The sequence below is a fragment of the Harpegnathos saltator genome, unplaced genomic scaffold, assembly GCF_003227715.2.
Source record: "Harpegnathos saltator strain DR-91 unplaced genomic scaffold, Hsal_v8.6 scaffold59, whole genome shotgun sequence".
NCBI classification, from domain to species: Eukaryota; Metazoa; Arthropoda; class Insecta; order Hymenoptera; family Formicidae; genus Harpegnathos; species Harpegnathos saltator.
The window spans coordinates 1653453-1670525 of NW_020230415.1; the positions used below are offsets into that span (position 1 = coordinate 1653453).

Sequence of the window (17073 nt, forward strand, 5' to 3'; positions counted from 1 at the left end):
ATATTTACGTTCAAAAACTTAATTGCTGATGTATAAATACGATTTCAGAACTAGATGGCCAAACTTTAAAAGCATATTCTACTCATTGTAAGGATGAAAAAGATTATAAAAACATGTGTCTAGCAATGCTTCTTTTCCAAGTTATAAACACTTTCTATTGACAGTAGACGTTGATATGAACATTTTATTAAAAAAATTTTTGGAAATAATTTCTTTTTGCAATAATGCATACCTCGCATCGACGTCTCGTGAATTGTTAAAAACGTTCAAAAATTTCTGGAATATTTTGTGTTTTGTCATATAAAGCGATAATATGATTTCTACAATAGCAACAGGAGTCTCATAAACAACCCAGCAAACACATTATTACATGCAACATATTTGTTAGTTGTAATTTCCTATTCAACAATATAACTGTTATATAATGCATGTGTCATATAACAGTTAAATTGTTGAGTACGAAATTGCAATTAACAAGTATGTTACATGTTACATTGTGTTTGTTGGGAAAAGTTTTAAGATGTTCGTATAAATAAAAAGCTAAGAGATGGAAATCTAAGAAGCGAAACTTTCTTTGAATACGAGCGAATACGAGAGATTGAATACAGGAGTGTTTGAAAGAGAACACAATTTTAATAGTTGATCGAACAATCCACAAGAAAAACTTGTAGTTACGCAACAAATACACCGTTCTTTTCCATTCTTTTCTTCCGTAAGTACGAGAAGCGAAAGTAAGAGAACAGAAGAGGTAGCTACTATAAATCATGCGCAAGATGTCATTTACGCCATTGCGTTCGAAAACATTTCTCTAATATAATCACGCTAATATTCATTAGGCGCGCGATCATTCAAATACAAAAATGAATCTATTAAAATTCCTAACCTCCTCTATTAATCCATCTATTGACGTATTTATTATTTAAAAATTCTCGAACAATGCGACTGAAATATGCTGACGATATGCTTAATAAAAATTGTTTACAACTTAAGAAAGATGCGTTTCTGGACCCACATGTTTGCATAACTTTTTTCATCCTTATAGTAGAATATGCTCTTAAAATTTGGCCACCTATTTTTGAAACACTATGTAAAAATCATGTAAGAATAAATAAAATAAATACAACTAGGAGAAAGGACAAAACCCTTTTCCTGACATCTTGTATACGTTCATATATTGACAAAATTTATAAGTTTTCCAGTATTGGAAAATGAAATCTAGGTTACAGGTGTTTAGGGATATACAGGGTTCTTAAAAAGTCTTCGAACGATAAAATATCTCGAAAACAATCAGTTTTTGGAAAAAATGTTTCAGGCAAAAGTAAGGTTTAAAATGATCTATTTACTGATCTTATCTGTGTAGATCTTATGTGTCGATCATGTACGCATGCACGCACACACGCATACACGCACACACGCACACACGCACACACGCACACACGCACACACGCACACACGCACACACACACACACACACACACACACACACACACAAGAGGTGTAAATCCGATCGTGCAACTTCCTCGCGGTACACCTTGGGTAATGCTAATGCCGACGGTATTGTAACTTTGAAGCTTCATAACTCGGTATATACTTAACAAAAAAATACTTTGTTGTAGTGTTTTGGAAAGTTCTTGAAATACGTTATAAGAATATGCCAGAAAAGTAAGGTGTTCTATTTGAAAAGTTCAAGGTGACTTTGCCCTGACCTTGTTGACGCTAGTCAAGGTCAAACTGATAAGATCAGTAAATAGATCATTTTAAACCTTACAACTTTTGCCTGAAACATTTTTTCCAAAAACTGATTGTTTTCGAGATATTTTATCGTTCGAAGACTTTTTGAGAACTCTGTATGTGTTTTGCAATATGTAGGTAAAATTAACACATATTGTATACACATAAATTAACAATAGCTAATAATCATCATTATGAAGTTCATTTTAATGTTTTTCTCTATATTAGTATAACAAAATCACATCTTGAAAATGATAAAATGTATAAACAAAACGATAAGTTTATAAATGATAATATTACCGTCAAAACTTGTCTGGAGTAAGTAGTAAGTATTTCCAATAATTGGATACGTTTTTGGGCCTGGTAGAGCGTTTGCTGCTTGAATGTAACGTATTCGTTTACGATAATACGAGATAAGGTAATATGTACCAATACATATCAAGATGACCGAAACGTATGCAAGCATCATGGAAATGTTAAACTGAAAGATAATTATATATAGATACATAACACATACAGACATAACATACACACAGTATATTAAAAAAAAATATATCAGTCTAGAATAGACAGCACATTATATTGAATAGAAAGGAGTACCTATATTATCTATTATATCCTAATCTAAATAGTAAACAAAAGTCGGAAAAGCAATACTTTCAGAAATATAAACGATTTTCGATTCTGGAAATGTAAGTTATTTGTATGCTTCTATTGATCATGTATTATATCTGTTTTTACAATTTTGCAAAATTCTTTCATTTCAAAATTACTCTCCGAATAATTAGAATTTATTTCGAATACTTCCTTAATATTAGTTTTGGTTTTCTTATTATTTTCTTATCATTTTCTTACTATTATGATCGTTAAGTGAAAAAATTGTATTATATAACAAAACAAAACATCTATGTTTTGACGTAAATCAAAGTCAGTATCGACAGATGAGCTGCTCAAATGATGTATATTTAACCCATTAAGTCCTGTACGGACACTTCTTCATGGCTTTTTTCAGGAGCTTTCTTTTTTACAAATTGGCCCTACAAAAATTCTAGAACAATCATTTCTGAATCATGTAAAATTGTTTGAACTTTCATAAACAGTCAACAGAATTTTAAAAAAATGCGATCCGAAAATGTTATGTTTACTTATTTAAAAAGAGAACGGATTTTTTTCAATCAAGTATTTTTTCTATCGATATTTCCGCATCGAAATTGGATGAGAATATCTCTGGGGAGTAAAATTCTTACGTCCAGGTCCTAAACTTCAAAATGTGTAGGTGAGTATTTTGAAATTCAAGATGGCGACATCAAATATGGCGGTTCAAAGCCGAAAATTTTATACTATTTCCGATTCTTCCAAGCACAATTCTTAAGTCGTTAATTACAAATCTGTTATCAGACTTTCCGAATCTAAGATGGCGGACCCAACATGGCGGACGAAAATTCTCAAAACTTTCCAATTTTTATAAAAATTTGTATATAGAGATTTTTTAGTACTAGTTATTTCATCATCATATTTTCAAAATTCAAAATAGTTGATCCAATATGGTGATGATAAAAATCCTCAAAATTTTTCAATTTTCATGGAAATTTGTATATAAGGTTTTTTTGAGTCACTGACATTCTTATTTTTACTTGGAATAACTCGGCGATTTTCAATCTATATTGGATATTACAATAAATGTATATTCTATGTGAAAAAATAAACATAGAATACGTTTTTTAGCCGATAAAATAGTTTACCATTGCCCGGCTCTCATCACTTGGAGGTCAAACGTAAAATAGAGAACCTTTGTTTCTTTATATTTTTAAAAAATTTTATCTCTTCTATAATTTTTAGAATTTTACTTTTTTTGTTATATTTTATTATTTGAAATTTATACAGGGTGTTTAATTTTAAGTGATATGGTCGATTATCTCACGAGTGAATAATTGTATTGAAAAATTTTTCGAACGAAAGTTGCATGAGAATTTACAATAATTGCTGCTAAAACATTTATTGTTTCCTGATTACAAACTGGACGAGACCGATTCATATTGCGATAAAGTGCAAAAGTTCCATGTTCTCTCAAACGATGATATAAACGAATGAAGACCATAGGAGATGGATAATGGAGTCTACTAGGATATCTTTGACGGTAAAGCAGCTTCTCTAGCATTTTGTTGACATTCACCATAAATTAAGACCATGTCAGGATATTTTTCATAAGTATAACGCACCATAACGCAAAAGACGAAAGAAAAGAAAGTGAAAATACAACTTATACTAATGATTATACTAGTCACACTCGTGTTCAATATCAATAACTGACTTGGTTGAAATAGTATCCATCCCCACATGTACGTATGCCTAGTCTATCTGCTATGTGTTTATTTTCTGAAGAATGTTTACAGTTTTTGTATCATCAACGCCAACATCCATTCCATATCCACTTCTACTAAGCTTTAACGTAGGAAGATTATGATAGAATTTTGCCAATATGAACAAAATAAACTTTGATTTTATTAAGATGTATTAATAAAGTTAATGAATCTTTTCTTCCATTATTTGACCTCTAATCACCTTGTGGTTGTATGTGGTTGTTGAATTCGTTATGATAAGGGCTACAAACGTAGGTGTTAAAAAAATTAGAGTTCCATTTAAAAGAAAGTTTGACCTTCTTTTTACATTGGCACCTCCACCCAAAATTAAATTTTGTTTTAATCAAAACGTGTCCCCTTCGAAACAATACAATATATAAAAAAGGCGGACCTCAATATCATTTAATTTTCGAGATTTTTTATCTATTATGTTTGAAATGTAACATCCTGTATATACAGGGTGTCCGGTAATTAGCTGCCAATCCAAAGTGTGAATATAGATTGGATTAAGACAAACATGAAAGTCCCGTACCGTTTTGTGAGATTCGCAATAATTATTGAATTATTAATTACAGAAGTCTGACGAATGAGCGCGCGCTGAGATGGATGATTGAAGAACCGTCGTAGCTTCTCGGATTACAATGCGGCCCAGTCTTCCCAGCAACTGTTGGCAGCGTACGGCAAGACGTAAGTGCGGCGAGATAAAACAACGAATAGCGGCGTGTTGTCCTTCTCGCCGCACACCGGCAACAGTTTCTGAATCGACTGGGCCGCGCTGTGGCTTGAGCAACTACAATTTCTTCGATCATCTATTAGTCGGTGCGCTCCCACTCCTCAAATTTCTGTCATTAATAACTTGATAATTATTGCGAATCTCGCAAAACGGTATGGGACTTTTATATTTGTCTTAACCTAATCTACTTTCACACTTCGGATTGGAAATTGTTTTCATATTTGTCTATAGCGAAAAATAATTAAGGATAGATGTTACAAGCAAAATGTAAGAATTATTTACATACTTATGTCATACGTATATTTCATTTCTCGCCTTTCGTTGTGAGTCACTGCGCAGGTGTGCTCCGCAGGAGGAGCAGTAGCTCTCATCCTTCTCGAGTCGGGATGCCCAAAAGTTATTAAAAAAAAGTGACATACAGGTGCGACATACGATGACGTCTTCCGATTGATTGTGAACACAGCTTAATGAGCGTGCGATCGAGGGAACAAAGATACGAGAGAATTTCAACCACTAATTTTTTTATTAGCTGGACAGATTGAAGAATCCTTTTGCACAATGAAGCTTATAATAACGAAGTTTAGAAAGCAGAGTTTTATGTAAAATTCAAAGAAAAATTTAACAACGGCAGTTTCATTGTCATAATATTATTCTACCCATGAAACAGACAAGGATAATACGATTTTGTCTGTCTGCAGCTCCATCGATCACGATTATGTGGAACTAATCTACTGTTCTGTTTTACCCCAAAGTGTAGCAATCATTTCCGCAACCAATACATTTTTTTCTGACACTAATCTTTTTACATTGATTTCTAAGCTCATTTCTGTTACTTTAGTATTATTCTTTCATATTATGGCTAGTCTGGAAGCAAAAGCTTTTGCATGGATAAACTGCAGAACTGTTATAATTAATAAGTAAAGTTACGAGCTGTCGCAGAACATGATAACGAAACTGTAATTTTTCTAATATTTCATTGAATTTTATATAAAACTCTTCGTTCCAAACTTCGTTTTTATAAGTACTTTCATTGTGCAAAAGGATTTTTCAATCTGTGCAGCTAATAAAAAGATTAATGTTTGAAAAGATTGAAATCAATGTGTCGGTAAAATAGACGGCTCCAGGACCCCCTTAACCACTTGATTTGCACGCGTGCCAAAAAGGTGCATCCGTATCCATCCTAGAACTGGCACGCGCGCCATAAAGGCGCGCGCTTTGCGTCACAAAGAACTCACCTTATTTCTTCGTTAGAAATGCATAATTAAATTTAAAAGGTCACTAATCTTATGTTTCTGACATCAAGGAATCCGAATTTAATGTCCAAATTAATGAATCTTTAAACCCCGATGCACTGTCGTCTGTTTAATATGAACGGAAAATTTTTTCTTTTATATCGATTTAAGGACTAAGATTATGCTTTCATATTATTGTTTGTTAAGTCAAATGAAATTGTAATAAATATTTTCAATAGTATAAACATAGTTAACCTTCGTGCATTTGTTGGTGAAAGTGATGTGGTTAAGGATATTTCGAGATGAACTTCATGTTTTCCTATGGAACTTTTTTCCTATATTTTTTATTTCAGGATATTATAACTCTTTTTAAAACAAGTTCAATAATATATTACATAGAGCCATTTAAGGCAAATCAAAATCATAAATATAGAATAAAATACAATTTAATTATGTAGGGTGTCATAGACAATCCGTACCAGTCGACTTTTTTGTAAATGCGATATTTTAGAGAAAAATGTTTGAGACAAAAGTTGTTTGATTTGAAGGACATAGACAGCGTTAACACTTTGTTTATAGATAGCGCTACTTTCGAGATATTCACTGATTATCAATTTTCTTAATTGGAAATCCCAATTTTTTATAATAATCTTTTTCTATCAATTAATTTGAACTTTTGTCTGGAATATTTTTTTATTTGCCTAATATTTTTTAAATATTTACGGAAAACTTAGTAACTTTTTCAATTATTAACTTACGATATCTTGCTAACTATTTGTTGGAAGAAAAAGTGGTACTAGACTTTTTTATTCTATTTGATGTCAAGAACATATTGCTACAATAGCGCCCTTATTTCTCTTAATTTGATGATTTAAAAATTTCCAAAATTTGATAAGTTAACAAGTTTGGTTACTATTGCAGTAACATATTCTTTAGACTAAATAAAATAAAAAGATCTGGTACCATTTTTCTTCCGACAAATAGCGAGATATTATAAGTTAAATAATAAAAAAGTTACTAGGTTTTCCTTAAATATCTCAAAAATGATTAAGAAAATAAAAAAATGTTTCAGACAAAAGCTGTTTAACTTAATTGGTAGAAAAATATGATATAAAAAATTGAGATTTCTAATTAAGAAAATTGATAATCAGTAAATATCTCGAAAGTGGCGCCCGTGTAAAAAACTGATTGTTTTATGTCCCCCTTAAAACCATATGACTTTTGTTTGAAACATTTTTCGATTTAAGGTAGTATTTCTGAGATATTTGAGAGGATCTTTTAAAATGGGACGTCCTGTATATCGAAGATGAGAGCAGTATTCGATTTCAAAGCCATGCGCTGTGTATATTGTTGCTTTGTTGGCGTCTGTGAAAGATTTAATGTATTGGGTCTATGTATAATTTCGTAGCGAAAATCGAATAAATTTCAAACTCAAAATATTAGGTTGGGGAAAAAGAAATCCATTATTTTTCCGCTAGATGGCTTTAGAGGTATATCACGTGATATATCGTGATTAATCGCATAGGTTTATACTCGTTGGAAAAGTGACATTCCGTATTAAAAAAAATCTTTAACGGTTTTGTGATTGTCGGTTAAGTTGTGAGTTATAGCACGTAAAAGATGTACGTCAATAAAGAGAAAATTCGGTATATTTTACAATTTTGCTTCGATAAAGGCGAAAATGCAAGCCAGGCGGCTGAAATTGTGAATGGTGTTTATGGTCCCGATACTGTCACAGTCAATCACGCGCAATTATGGTTTCGTCGATTCTGTTCCGGTAATTTTGATGTTAAAGATGCATCTTGCACAGGTAGGTTGTCGAGAATGTCAATAAAATTATGGAAATGATCGAAGTAGACCGGCATGTTAGCAGTCGTAGTATCGCCCAGGAGCTGAAGATCGACCACGAAACAGTTTTAAACTATTTGCATAAAGCTGGATTCAAAAAAAGCTCGATGTTTGGGTGCCACACGAATTGACGCAAAAAACATGATGAACCGAATTTCAATCTGCAAAGCCTTGACCAAACGGAACGAAATCGAACCATTTCTGAAACGGATGGGGGGTGACTGGGGGTGAGAAATGGATTACATACGACAATATTGTGCGAAAACGATCGTGGTCAAAGCGCAGCGAAACGGCTCAAACGGTGGCCAAACCAGGATTAACGGCCAGGAAAGTTTTGCTAAGTGTTTGGTGGGACTATAAAGGAATCATCTACCATGAGCTGCTTTCATATGGCCAAACACTAAATTCGGACCTCTATTGTCAACAATTGGACCGTTTGAAACTAGCGATCGACCAGAAGCGGCCAGAATTGGTCAATAGGAGAGGAATTGTTTCTCATCAGGACAATGCTCGGCCACATCTATAGTGACTCGTCAGAAACTCCGGGAGCTTGGTTGGGAAGTTTTAATGCATCCACCTTATAGTCCGGACCTGGCACCAAGCGATTACCATCTGTTTTTGTCATTGCAAAACTTCCTTGATGGTAAGAAATTGACCTCAAGAGAAGACTGTGAAAATTGCTCAGTCAAGTTTTTTGCAAATAAGGACCAGGGCTTCTATGAAAGAGAGATCATGAAATTACCTTTAAAATGGCGACAAATTGTAGAACAAAACGGTGCTTATTTGACCAAAATTGAACAATCCCAACTATGTTAAATAAAGCTTTGAAATAAACGAAAAAATAATGGATTTCTTTTTCCCTAACCTAATATTTAGCAAAAGAAGCGATTTTAATCAACTAAATATGTTCCGTTCTGTTCAATGACTTTCTGCCATCTCTCCACAAGCTTCATTATCCCTTTTTCATCCTGAGATCTTTGGGCAAAGAAGTCATCCAAGTGGTTTTTGAGGACGTTTAGAGAGTTGAAGGTTTTATTATTCAAATTGTTTCGTAGCGCCCGGAACAAGTGATAGTCTGAAGGTACAACGTCCGGACTATACGGTGGGTGCACCAAAACATCCCACCCAAGCCGCAATGACTTTTGCTGGATCATCAGAGAAACGTGTGGTCTAGCGTTGTCCTGGTGGAACACAACGCCCTTTCTGTTTGTCAATTTGAGCCGCTTCTGATCGATTGCTCGCTTTAATTTAGCCAGTTGTGAGCAGTACTTGGTCGAATCAATTGTTTTGTTGGGTGGCACTAGCTCATAATAGACGATTTCTTTCCAATCCCACCAGATACAGAACATGACCTTCTTCGGGTGTAATCCAGCCTTTGCGACCGTCTGAGCAGCTTCCCAGCGCTTCGACCATGATCTTTTTTGACTGACATTGTTGTAGACAATCCACTTTTCATCGCCAGTGATCATCTGCTTTAAAAATGGTTCGTTTTGATGGCGTTTGAGCAAATCGCAAGCTGAAATTCGGTCCATTATATTCTTTTCGCTCAGTTCGTGCGACACCCAAACATCAAGCTTGTTTACCATCCTAAGCTTCCGTAAATGTCTCAAAACAGTTGATTGGTCAATGTTGAGGTTATGTCCGATCTCTGTAGTTGTCAAATGCCGGTCGGAGTCGATTAAAGCCTTGATATGATCGACATCAGTAGTGACTGGCCGACCAGAGCGAGGAGCATCTTGGAGATCAAAATCTCCGCAACGAAATTTCGCAAACCACTTCCGACACACATGGTGCATATCTTTTTGTGAGTTTTTGCCTTTTCGAAAATAAAAAGGCGAAATGCATCGAAAATACACGTTTTTTCCTTCCATGTTCAAAATATAATTAAACTTCGTATACGTCATGGATCTCGATGAATACTTTTTTAAAATGTCAGCACAAATTTTAGCTTTTACTTAATATACGACACTTCATATATTTGACACATGTGCGAGCGGAAAAACAATTGCGAACAACATCTGTCGGAATTTCGCTACGGAATTGTGCATAGACCCAATAAAATAAAAACATTATGCCTTCAGCATTACTTTCTCTTTCAATAAGACACTAATGTTACGTCCTGCGAACTCCGGACAATTAATTAAAAAGTTCTTTTTTCTTTTCTCTCTCTCCTTTCGAACTTCTATTTTCCTGATATAACAATGGACATAAGAAACAGATCCATCTTATTTATCCATCTGGCGAACAACCGTCACGCCAAATGAAAAGCGATTCAGGAAAATTTCATAACAGGAAACAGTGCCCTGTTATAAAAATCTAGAGTTTATATCTGGGTAGTGTTCGCCAAGTATGTCCGTCGGCCTAGCTATAAAATTTGAAACTCTACGCTAACAGATCAGTAGAACAAAGCAACTCGAAACACTCCTGCTCTGAAATTTTGAAACTTACATCTCCCTGATTTAAAACTATATGCTGCTTAACAACAAAGCTTAGTCGTAAAATCTGATATCAGCCTTTGATTTTCGGCATCTTGACTTTTCCAGCTGGCCATTTGTATCCATCTCTGTATACTACTGTGATAAAAAAATAAGGCGAATTTGTTTATAAAATGAAAAATCTTTATTTATTCTTCTAAATAAATTTCATCGCCTTCAAAGTACTCCCCGTCCGACACAATGCACTTATGCCAACGTTTTTTCCAATCCTCGAAACAGTCAGAGAAGTCTTTTTCCAGGATGGCCTTCAATACTTTTTTCGATTCGGCTTTTATATCCTCAATCGAGTCAAAACGGTGTCTCCGGAGCGGTCTTTTGAGTTTGTTGAACAGCCAGAAGTCGCACGGTGCTAAATCAGGCGAATACGGTGGTTGTGGAACGATATGGGTCGAATTTTTGGCGAAATGTTCTCGAAGAACCAATGCAGTGTGGGACGGTGCATTATCGTGGTGCAAAAACCAAAAATTGTCTGCCTATAATTCTGGCCTCTTGAGGCGAATAACTTCACGCAAACGACGCATAACACTCAAATAATATTCCTTGTTAACAGTTTGGTCTGGCGGAAGAAATTCATAATGTACAACACCGCGATAATCGAAGAAAACTGTCAACATGACCTTGATTTTTGAGTGACTTTGGTGCGGTTTTTTCGGTCTTGATTCACCTTTTGCACGATATTCACTCGATTGGTTGATTGTTTCCGGGTCGTATGCATAGATCCAAGTCTCATCTCCCGTAATGATGCATTTCATGACTCCTGGTAGTCAGAAATCATTGTTTCACAGATGTCAACGCGACGCATTTTTTCCAAAAAAATTGAGTGTTTTTGGAATCAATCAAGATTTGACGCGTTTGAGGCACAAAACATCTTTTAAAATGGTTTGGGTTGATCCAAATGAAATGCCCTTAGCATCAGCAAGGTCTCTAATTGTCAATCGACGATTTTCGAACAGCAAATTTTTGATTTCCTGACGTGGCTTTCATCGGTAGATGTTGATGGTCGTCCGGGGCGCTGTTCGTCTTGAACTCGTTTTCGGCCTTCTTTGAAGTCTTTGTACCACTTGTAAACATTTTTTTGCGACATAGCCTTATCACCAAAGACCTTCTGCAACATCCTCAACGTTTCCGCGGCAGAATATTCATTCCGCAAACAAAATTTAATGCAAATTCTTTGCTCAACAAAATCAGACATAGTAAAAATCGAAAAACTCACTTTTGTATGTTTACAAAAACACGTATAGCTCTGCAGCAATTGAATATATTGACATGAAACTGTGTACAGATGTCAAAGACAATGCTACCAACCTACCAAAAAATAATTTCATGATTTTAAAGTACCCGCGAAATTTAAATGAAAAATTCACCTTATTTTGTGATCACAGTAGTACATCTCTCTACTTCACAAGAATCCACCATCATCACTTGTCGTGCCTAATCCATTCGGCCAATCATAACCTATCCACCCAAAACTATGAGACATCCACACTCCACCCCTTATCCCATCTATATTCATGTCTTCTAGAACTAACTGTCTCCTCTCACGATGTCTTTTAGTTTCACTCTTAACTTCTAATGGCTAAGACTTTTTCCCACTAAGGTCAACCAGGACCAATACTAAAAATTTACTAACTAAATCTTTGACATCATTGGGCTCTCCTTCAGGCTTCATCCCTTCCCCCAAAGGCCATCTCTTTACCCACTCTGGTGGGTCCTGCCTCCGATCTTCAGTTTAAAAACCGCGACATATGCCTCCGCGGGCATTCCAGATTTCAGATTTCCAGATTCAGATTCAGATTTTGAGAAGTTGGTATTCATTCAGATTCAGATTTTGAGAAATTCAGATATTCAATATTCAAGCATTCGAACATTCAAACATTCAAGCACTTAGATTTTGAAAAAAGTGCGGGCTTCCTAGTTCCAACAAGTGAACAATTATTTGGTGCTTCAATTGGAATATTCAGCTGGTGCAAATTTCCAAATATTGGAAATCAGAACACCTACGCAGATTTGCGCCATTCTCCCTTTTTCTTGTGTCAACTTATCTCGAATCAGCAGTAAGTTTGTTTTCTTTTATGCCCGTATTTATTGGTTCCACCCGTTTATTGAAATCCATTTTTAGTGGGTCATTACTATTATTCTGTGAGGTCCATCCATAGAGATGTTGGGGAGGGAATGCGGGAGCAGTTTCCCTAACTTCCCTCACAACGGTCCGAATGGTAGACATCCCGCAGGGGTTTTAGTCAGTAGGAGTCTGACAACTCCTGACCCCCTCAAAGGGTCGGGGGTATCCATGATGGATTTCCCCTGCGTTACCAAAAAGAAAAAAGGTCCATCTATAGAGTCCACCTTTTCGAGACGGTATACGGGATAAGAGACCCCTACGAATTTGAAAATCAACTTCAATATCTCTGATCTATTATTAATATTTCCCTAGAAATTGATTATCACCCAGACCTGACACTCCTACCCCCTTTTCTACTCCCTCAACGTTTATCCCTTGCTCCTTCCTCTTCTCCTATACGCGCGTTCACTCCTTCTACCCCTTCAATATCTTATTCCCCTGTTTCTTTCTCTGAACTATCCATTCCCATAAATTCACCTGACCACTCATGTTCTCCCTCACTCGACTAACTCTCTATTCATATTCCTCCCCTTTTTCATTTCTTCTTCTTTTACTTCTCACACACACACATACACATACAATCATTCGCGTAAATTGTCATATTTTAAACCGCACCGTTATATCATTTTGTTATTATCTTTATTTTAATAAATCTGTTAATAGTCTATTTTCATTCAATTAATTTCAAAATCACCCCACCTTCCAACAGCTGACTCATGGTCCTATCCCCGGTAAAGGGATTCGCGTCCTTGACCAAAAATGGACCGCTCGTCGTACGTCAGTGACCGAGTAAAGGGACCCGTCGGGTTCCTGACCCGTTCCCTGGCACGCATGTATGAACGAGGTTCGTCTTTCCTGCGAACGAAAAGGTTGCGCTCCTCCTCTAGGACGTAACACTAACAATGATGCGAACAATATGCTTGTAAATTACCGCATGCAATCGCTGTGCCTTTTGCAATCTTTTTATCACATTTATTGTTTATTTTTCTTTAACCTAAAAAAGAAAATATTTCGGGAGATATAATCCTTTTCGTCTGGCTTCAATCTTTCTGGATGACCGATCATGAAATATTAAATGCATATAATGCATGACCTTGAAAATGAATATTGTGCCTGCTTTCACACCTTTGATACGTGAATGTATATTAATTCTATACATGTAAAGCTCTTGCCCTAATAAAACAATCTATGCAGAAGCTGATTCTTTCGCTATGTTCGCGATATATTTGACCAAATATAGGCCAAAAATGTACAGACGAACATAGGAAAGATCGTGAAAATGTCAGGATTTGCGTCTTAATTGACAAACTTGCATTCATCGCAATATTACAACTAATTCCTGCAAGACAAGCTGTGGTGAAGCTAATGTTCATTGTATTAGGAGTGCAAAAAAGTTCTGAGCCTTTTTTTGCAAAATTCAAAATTTATTTAAAAACAAATAAAACTATATTAATCAACGAAATATTTCCCGTTTGCATCGGTGACCTTTTGCCATTTTTCGGGCAGCTTGCGAATTCCCTGATGGTAAAAGCTCACCGGCTTCGAGGCGATAAAGTCATCAATGCATTTTCGTATCTCTTCAAGTGTCACAAAATGTGTATCAGCCAAGAAATGCTGCAGAGACCGGAATAGGTAGTAATTGGAAGGCGCCATGTCTGGGGTATACGCCGCGTGCGGGAGAAGTTCCCAGCCTAACGCAAAGATATGGTCCTGAGTCACTTTCGCAACATGTGGTCGGGCATTGTCATAAAGCAGTATCACTTTACGACGTCCTTTGCCAGTAAATGGCCTCTTTTCTTCAAACGCATCGCATCTCAAATTGCTCAATTGTTGCTGATAGCGATCTGCCGTTATTGTTTCACCCGGCTGTAACAACTCGTAATACAATACACCTTTCCAATCCCACCATATGCAAAGCAAAACCTTCTTGGCGTGGATATTGGTCTTTGGCGTCGATGTCGAAGGTTGACCAGGGTCAATCCATGATTTTTTACGCTTCGGATTATCATAAAGTATCCACTTTTCATCACCTGTAATGGTGCAGAAAATCCTTTTTCCGGAACCTTGAAAGCAAAGTGAGTGCCGTGTCACGCCGTCGATTTTTATTGTCATCGGACAGTGCATGCGGAACCCATCTGCCTTCCTTTTGAACTTTTCCCATTGCATGTAAACGTGTGGAAATGGCTTGTCGCGTAACGCCAAGTTGCTCTGCAAGCTCCTTTTCAGTTTGTGCAGAGTTTATATCCAACAATGCTTGCAGTTCGTCCGTTTCAATCTTTTGAGGGCGTCCAGCACGCGGTTCATCTTCAAGACTGAAATCTCCTTGGCGAAATTTTTGATACCACTTTTTACACGTAGCATAACTTACAGCGTTCTCTCCATATGCAACACAGATCATTTCAGTGGCTTCATCTTTCTTCAGCATTTTTCTTCAGATGAAACGCGAAGTGGATGGAAAATCGAATATGCTCTTTTGTTATTGCCATCATGAACACTGCTGATTTTAAGGTTATGTGCATCAAACGCCAAATCGCACGATGTTTCGAAAGACCAAATGTCACTGCTTTAAAACCGCAAGAGGGCGGGAAAATTAATGCAATTTAAATTGTAGTTTCAGTAGTATGAAATCTAGGGCTCAGAACTTTTTTGCGCTCCTAATATAATGTCGATGTTATATAATGTAACGAGGTACACCCGCGCCTCGTTACTACTGGCCCGAGCGATCATCTGTCGGGCCGAAGAACGGCGCTTTGCGTCACCTAAATGATCGCAATTATCGCGCGCCGTCGCCGTGCCTCGTTCCGATTGGCGCGCCGCTCGATCGCTGCCGTATCAATCGTAGAGAATACGACTATAAAACAGCGGCGATCGAGCTTCTCAGGACCAGACCGATCCGTACCGTCATTCGATCTAGACGCTTTATGCCGCTTTATCCGGACCGTTTCACTCTGCCTTCCGCTTTCCGACTATCTGACCGGCGACTAAGCAAACGGTATTGTGTCCGCAGTCTCGATCGAGTGTGCTCGATACTTGGCCGTCTTCCGTCTTCTTGGGCTCGTGCGTGCGCGTGCTCAGTCGAGCGTACTCGGCAGTACTAGCCTTTACCCGCCACCCTGAGTCAGGGGTTCGTCCGTCGGCGAACTCCGCTGAGCGTACTCAGCCTCTGGGCGATCCGTCTAGCGACCAAGGACCCGGGACGGTGCGTCCGTCGTCTCCGCTGAGTGTCCGCAGCACTTGGTCGCTTTCCTCCGCGAACGTAGGGAAAAGGGAAGGTGCGTGTGCCTTCTCTGTCGAGAGTCCTCGGCCCCGACGGACGAAATCCTTACGCGTCTTTTGCGACCCGCGTTCGTGCGTTCGACCGAGCGTTGAAATCTCCGGTCCGGCGACCATCTTTGCGCGAGCGATTACGAGCCGAGTATTGGGCGATAATTGTCCGAGACGCCCAGCGTCGCGAGGCGAGACCGATCACCGCGCCGTTATCGTCGTCACCGTCTACATGCGTCGCGCAATAGGCCCCGCCTCCCGCGCGGCCTATCCGTCCGTACATGCGCGTGTACCGCGCATCGCACCGCACCGTACCATATCGACGCGCCTAATAAACGCAACCCGCGACAACGCCTTCGGGGCTGAGCTCTTGTACATAACTATGTATCGAATAAAGCTAATTTATTTATTTTGTTACTATCAATCGTCTTGCTGCTTTCCTTCTCACCAAACTCGGACTCTGACGAGCCTTATCCCCGCAAAACGCGTAGCAACGACCGAAACGCGGAGTTCGGCCGTTACAATAAGATTAAAGAAAAATAAACTATAAATAAGTGGCTTGATTGCGTATTTGACTGCACGAAAATTACAGAAACCGCGGCTCTTGCAGATTGCAATTCACAAGCGTATTCTTTGCATTGTTATTAGTGTCTTATTCAAGAAGAATGTAATGTGAAGCGCATAATCTTTTTCGCTTGACATCAGCTGTTTGCGGTCGCCGACAATGCAACAGTAAACACAGCGCGTGGCCTTGAAAAAGGATATTACGCCCGTTCTCACGCCTTTAATAAATGAATGTCTATTAATTCTATAGATGTAAAGCTCTTATCCCAGCATAACATTCGGAAGCTGATTCTATCGCTTTATCTGCGATGTCTTTGACCGTTGCTGAAAAAAAGGCGAGAAAGACATAAGTGAATGTTTGATTAAATTATCAAGTATTTGCAAAAGATTTTGTGGTATGTCTATTGTTAAATTGGAACAATTTTTATTATTAAAATTGTTTTGTTCTGTTGGTTCCTGGTTTATTTCTGAAGTTTCTATATCCTGATTAAAATATTCTTCTGAAATTAAATGATTCGGAATTATCTTAAAATATTTCAAGAACAAGATTCAATAATTGAGGAAGAAACAATTAATTAAGACCAATTTGAAAAATGTAATAGTGAAAAAGAAGAAGAAGATAATGAATATGAAGAAGAAAGTAATAATGATGAGCAAGAAAATGACAAACAAGGACAGGTTATGAAAGCGTCGCGTTCCACGTCTTAATTGACGAACTTGTTGT

The 17073-nt window shown here is 37.3% G+C and overlaps 2 protein-coding genes across 3 annotated transcripts in view; both read right to left on the reverse strand.

Moving 5' to 3' along the window:
* The window catches only part of LOC105189168 (cytochrome P450 4C1), a 45676-nt gene extending 43448 nt beyond the window's left edge, over nt 1-2228 (reverse strand). For both annotated transcript variants that reach the window (XM_025304126.1, XM_025304127.1), the window contains exon 1: nt 2032-2228. In XM_025304126.1, coding sequence (XP_025159911.1) covers nt 2032-2200 — 169 coding nt within the window. In that variant the 5' untranslated portion in view covers nt 2201-2228. The remainder of the gene's footprint in view (nt 1-2031) is intronic.
* A 6566-nt stretch (nt 2229-8794) lies between these two features.
* LOC105189167 (histone-lysine N-methyltransferase SETMAR-like) lies at nt 8795-9700 on the reverse strand. The gene has a single exon (XM_011151098.2). It carries the CDS (start codon nt 9698-9700, stop codon nt 8795-8797), a length of 906 nt encoding a protein of 301 aa, XP_011149400.2.
* Nucleotides 9701-17073: the final 7373 nt, after the last annotated feature.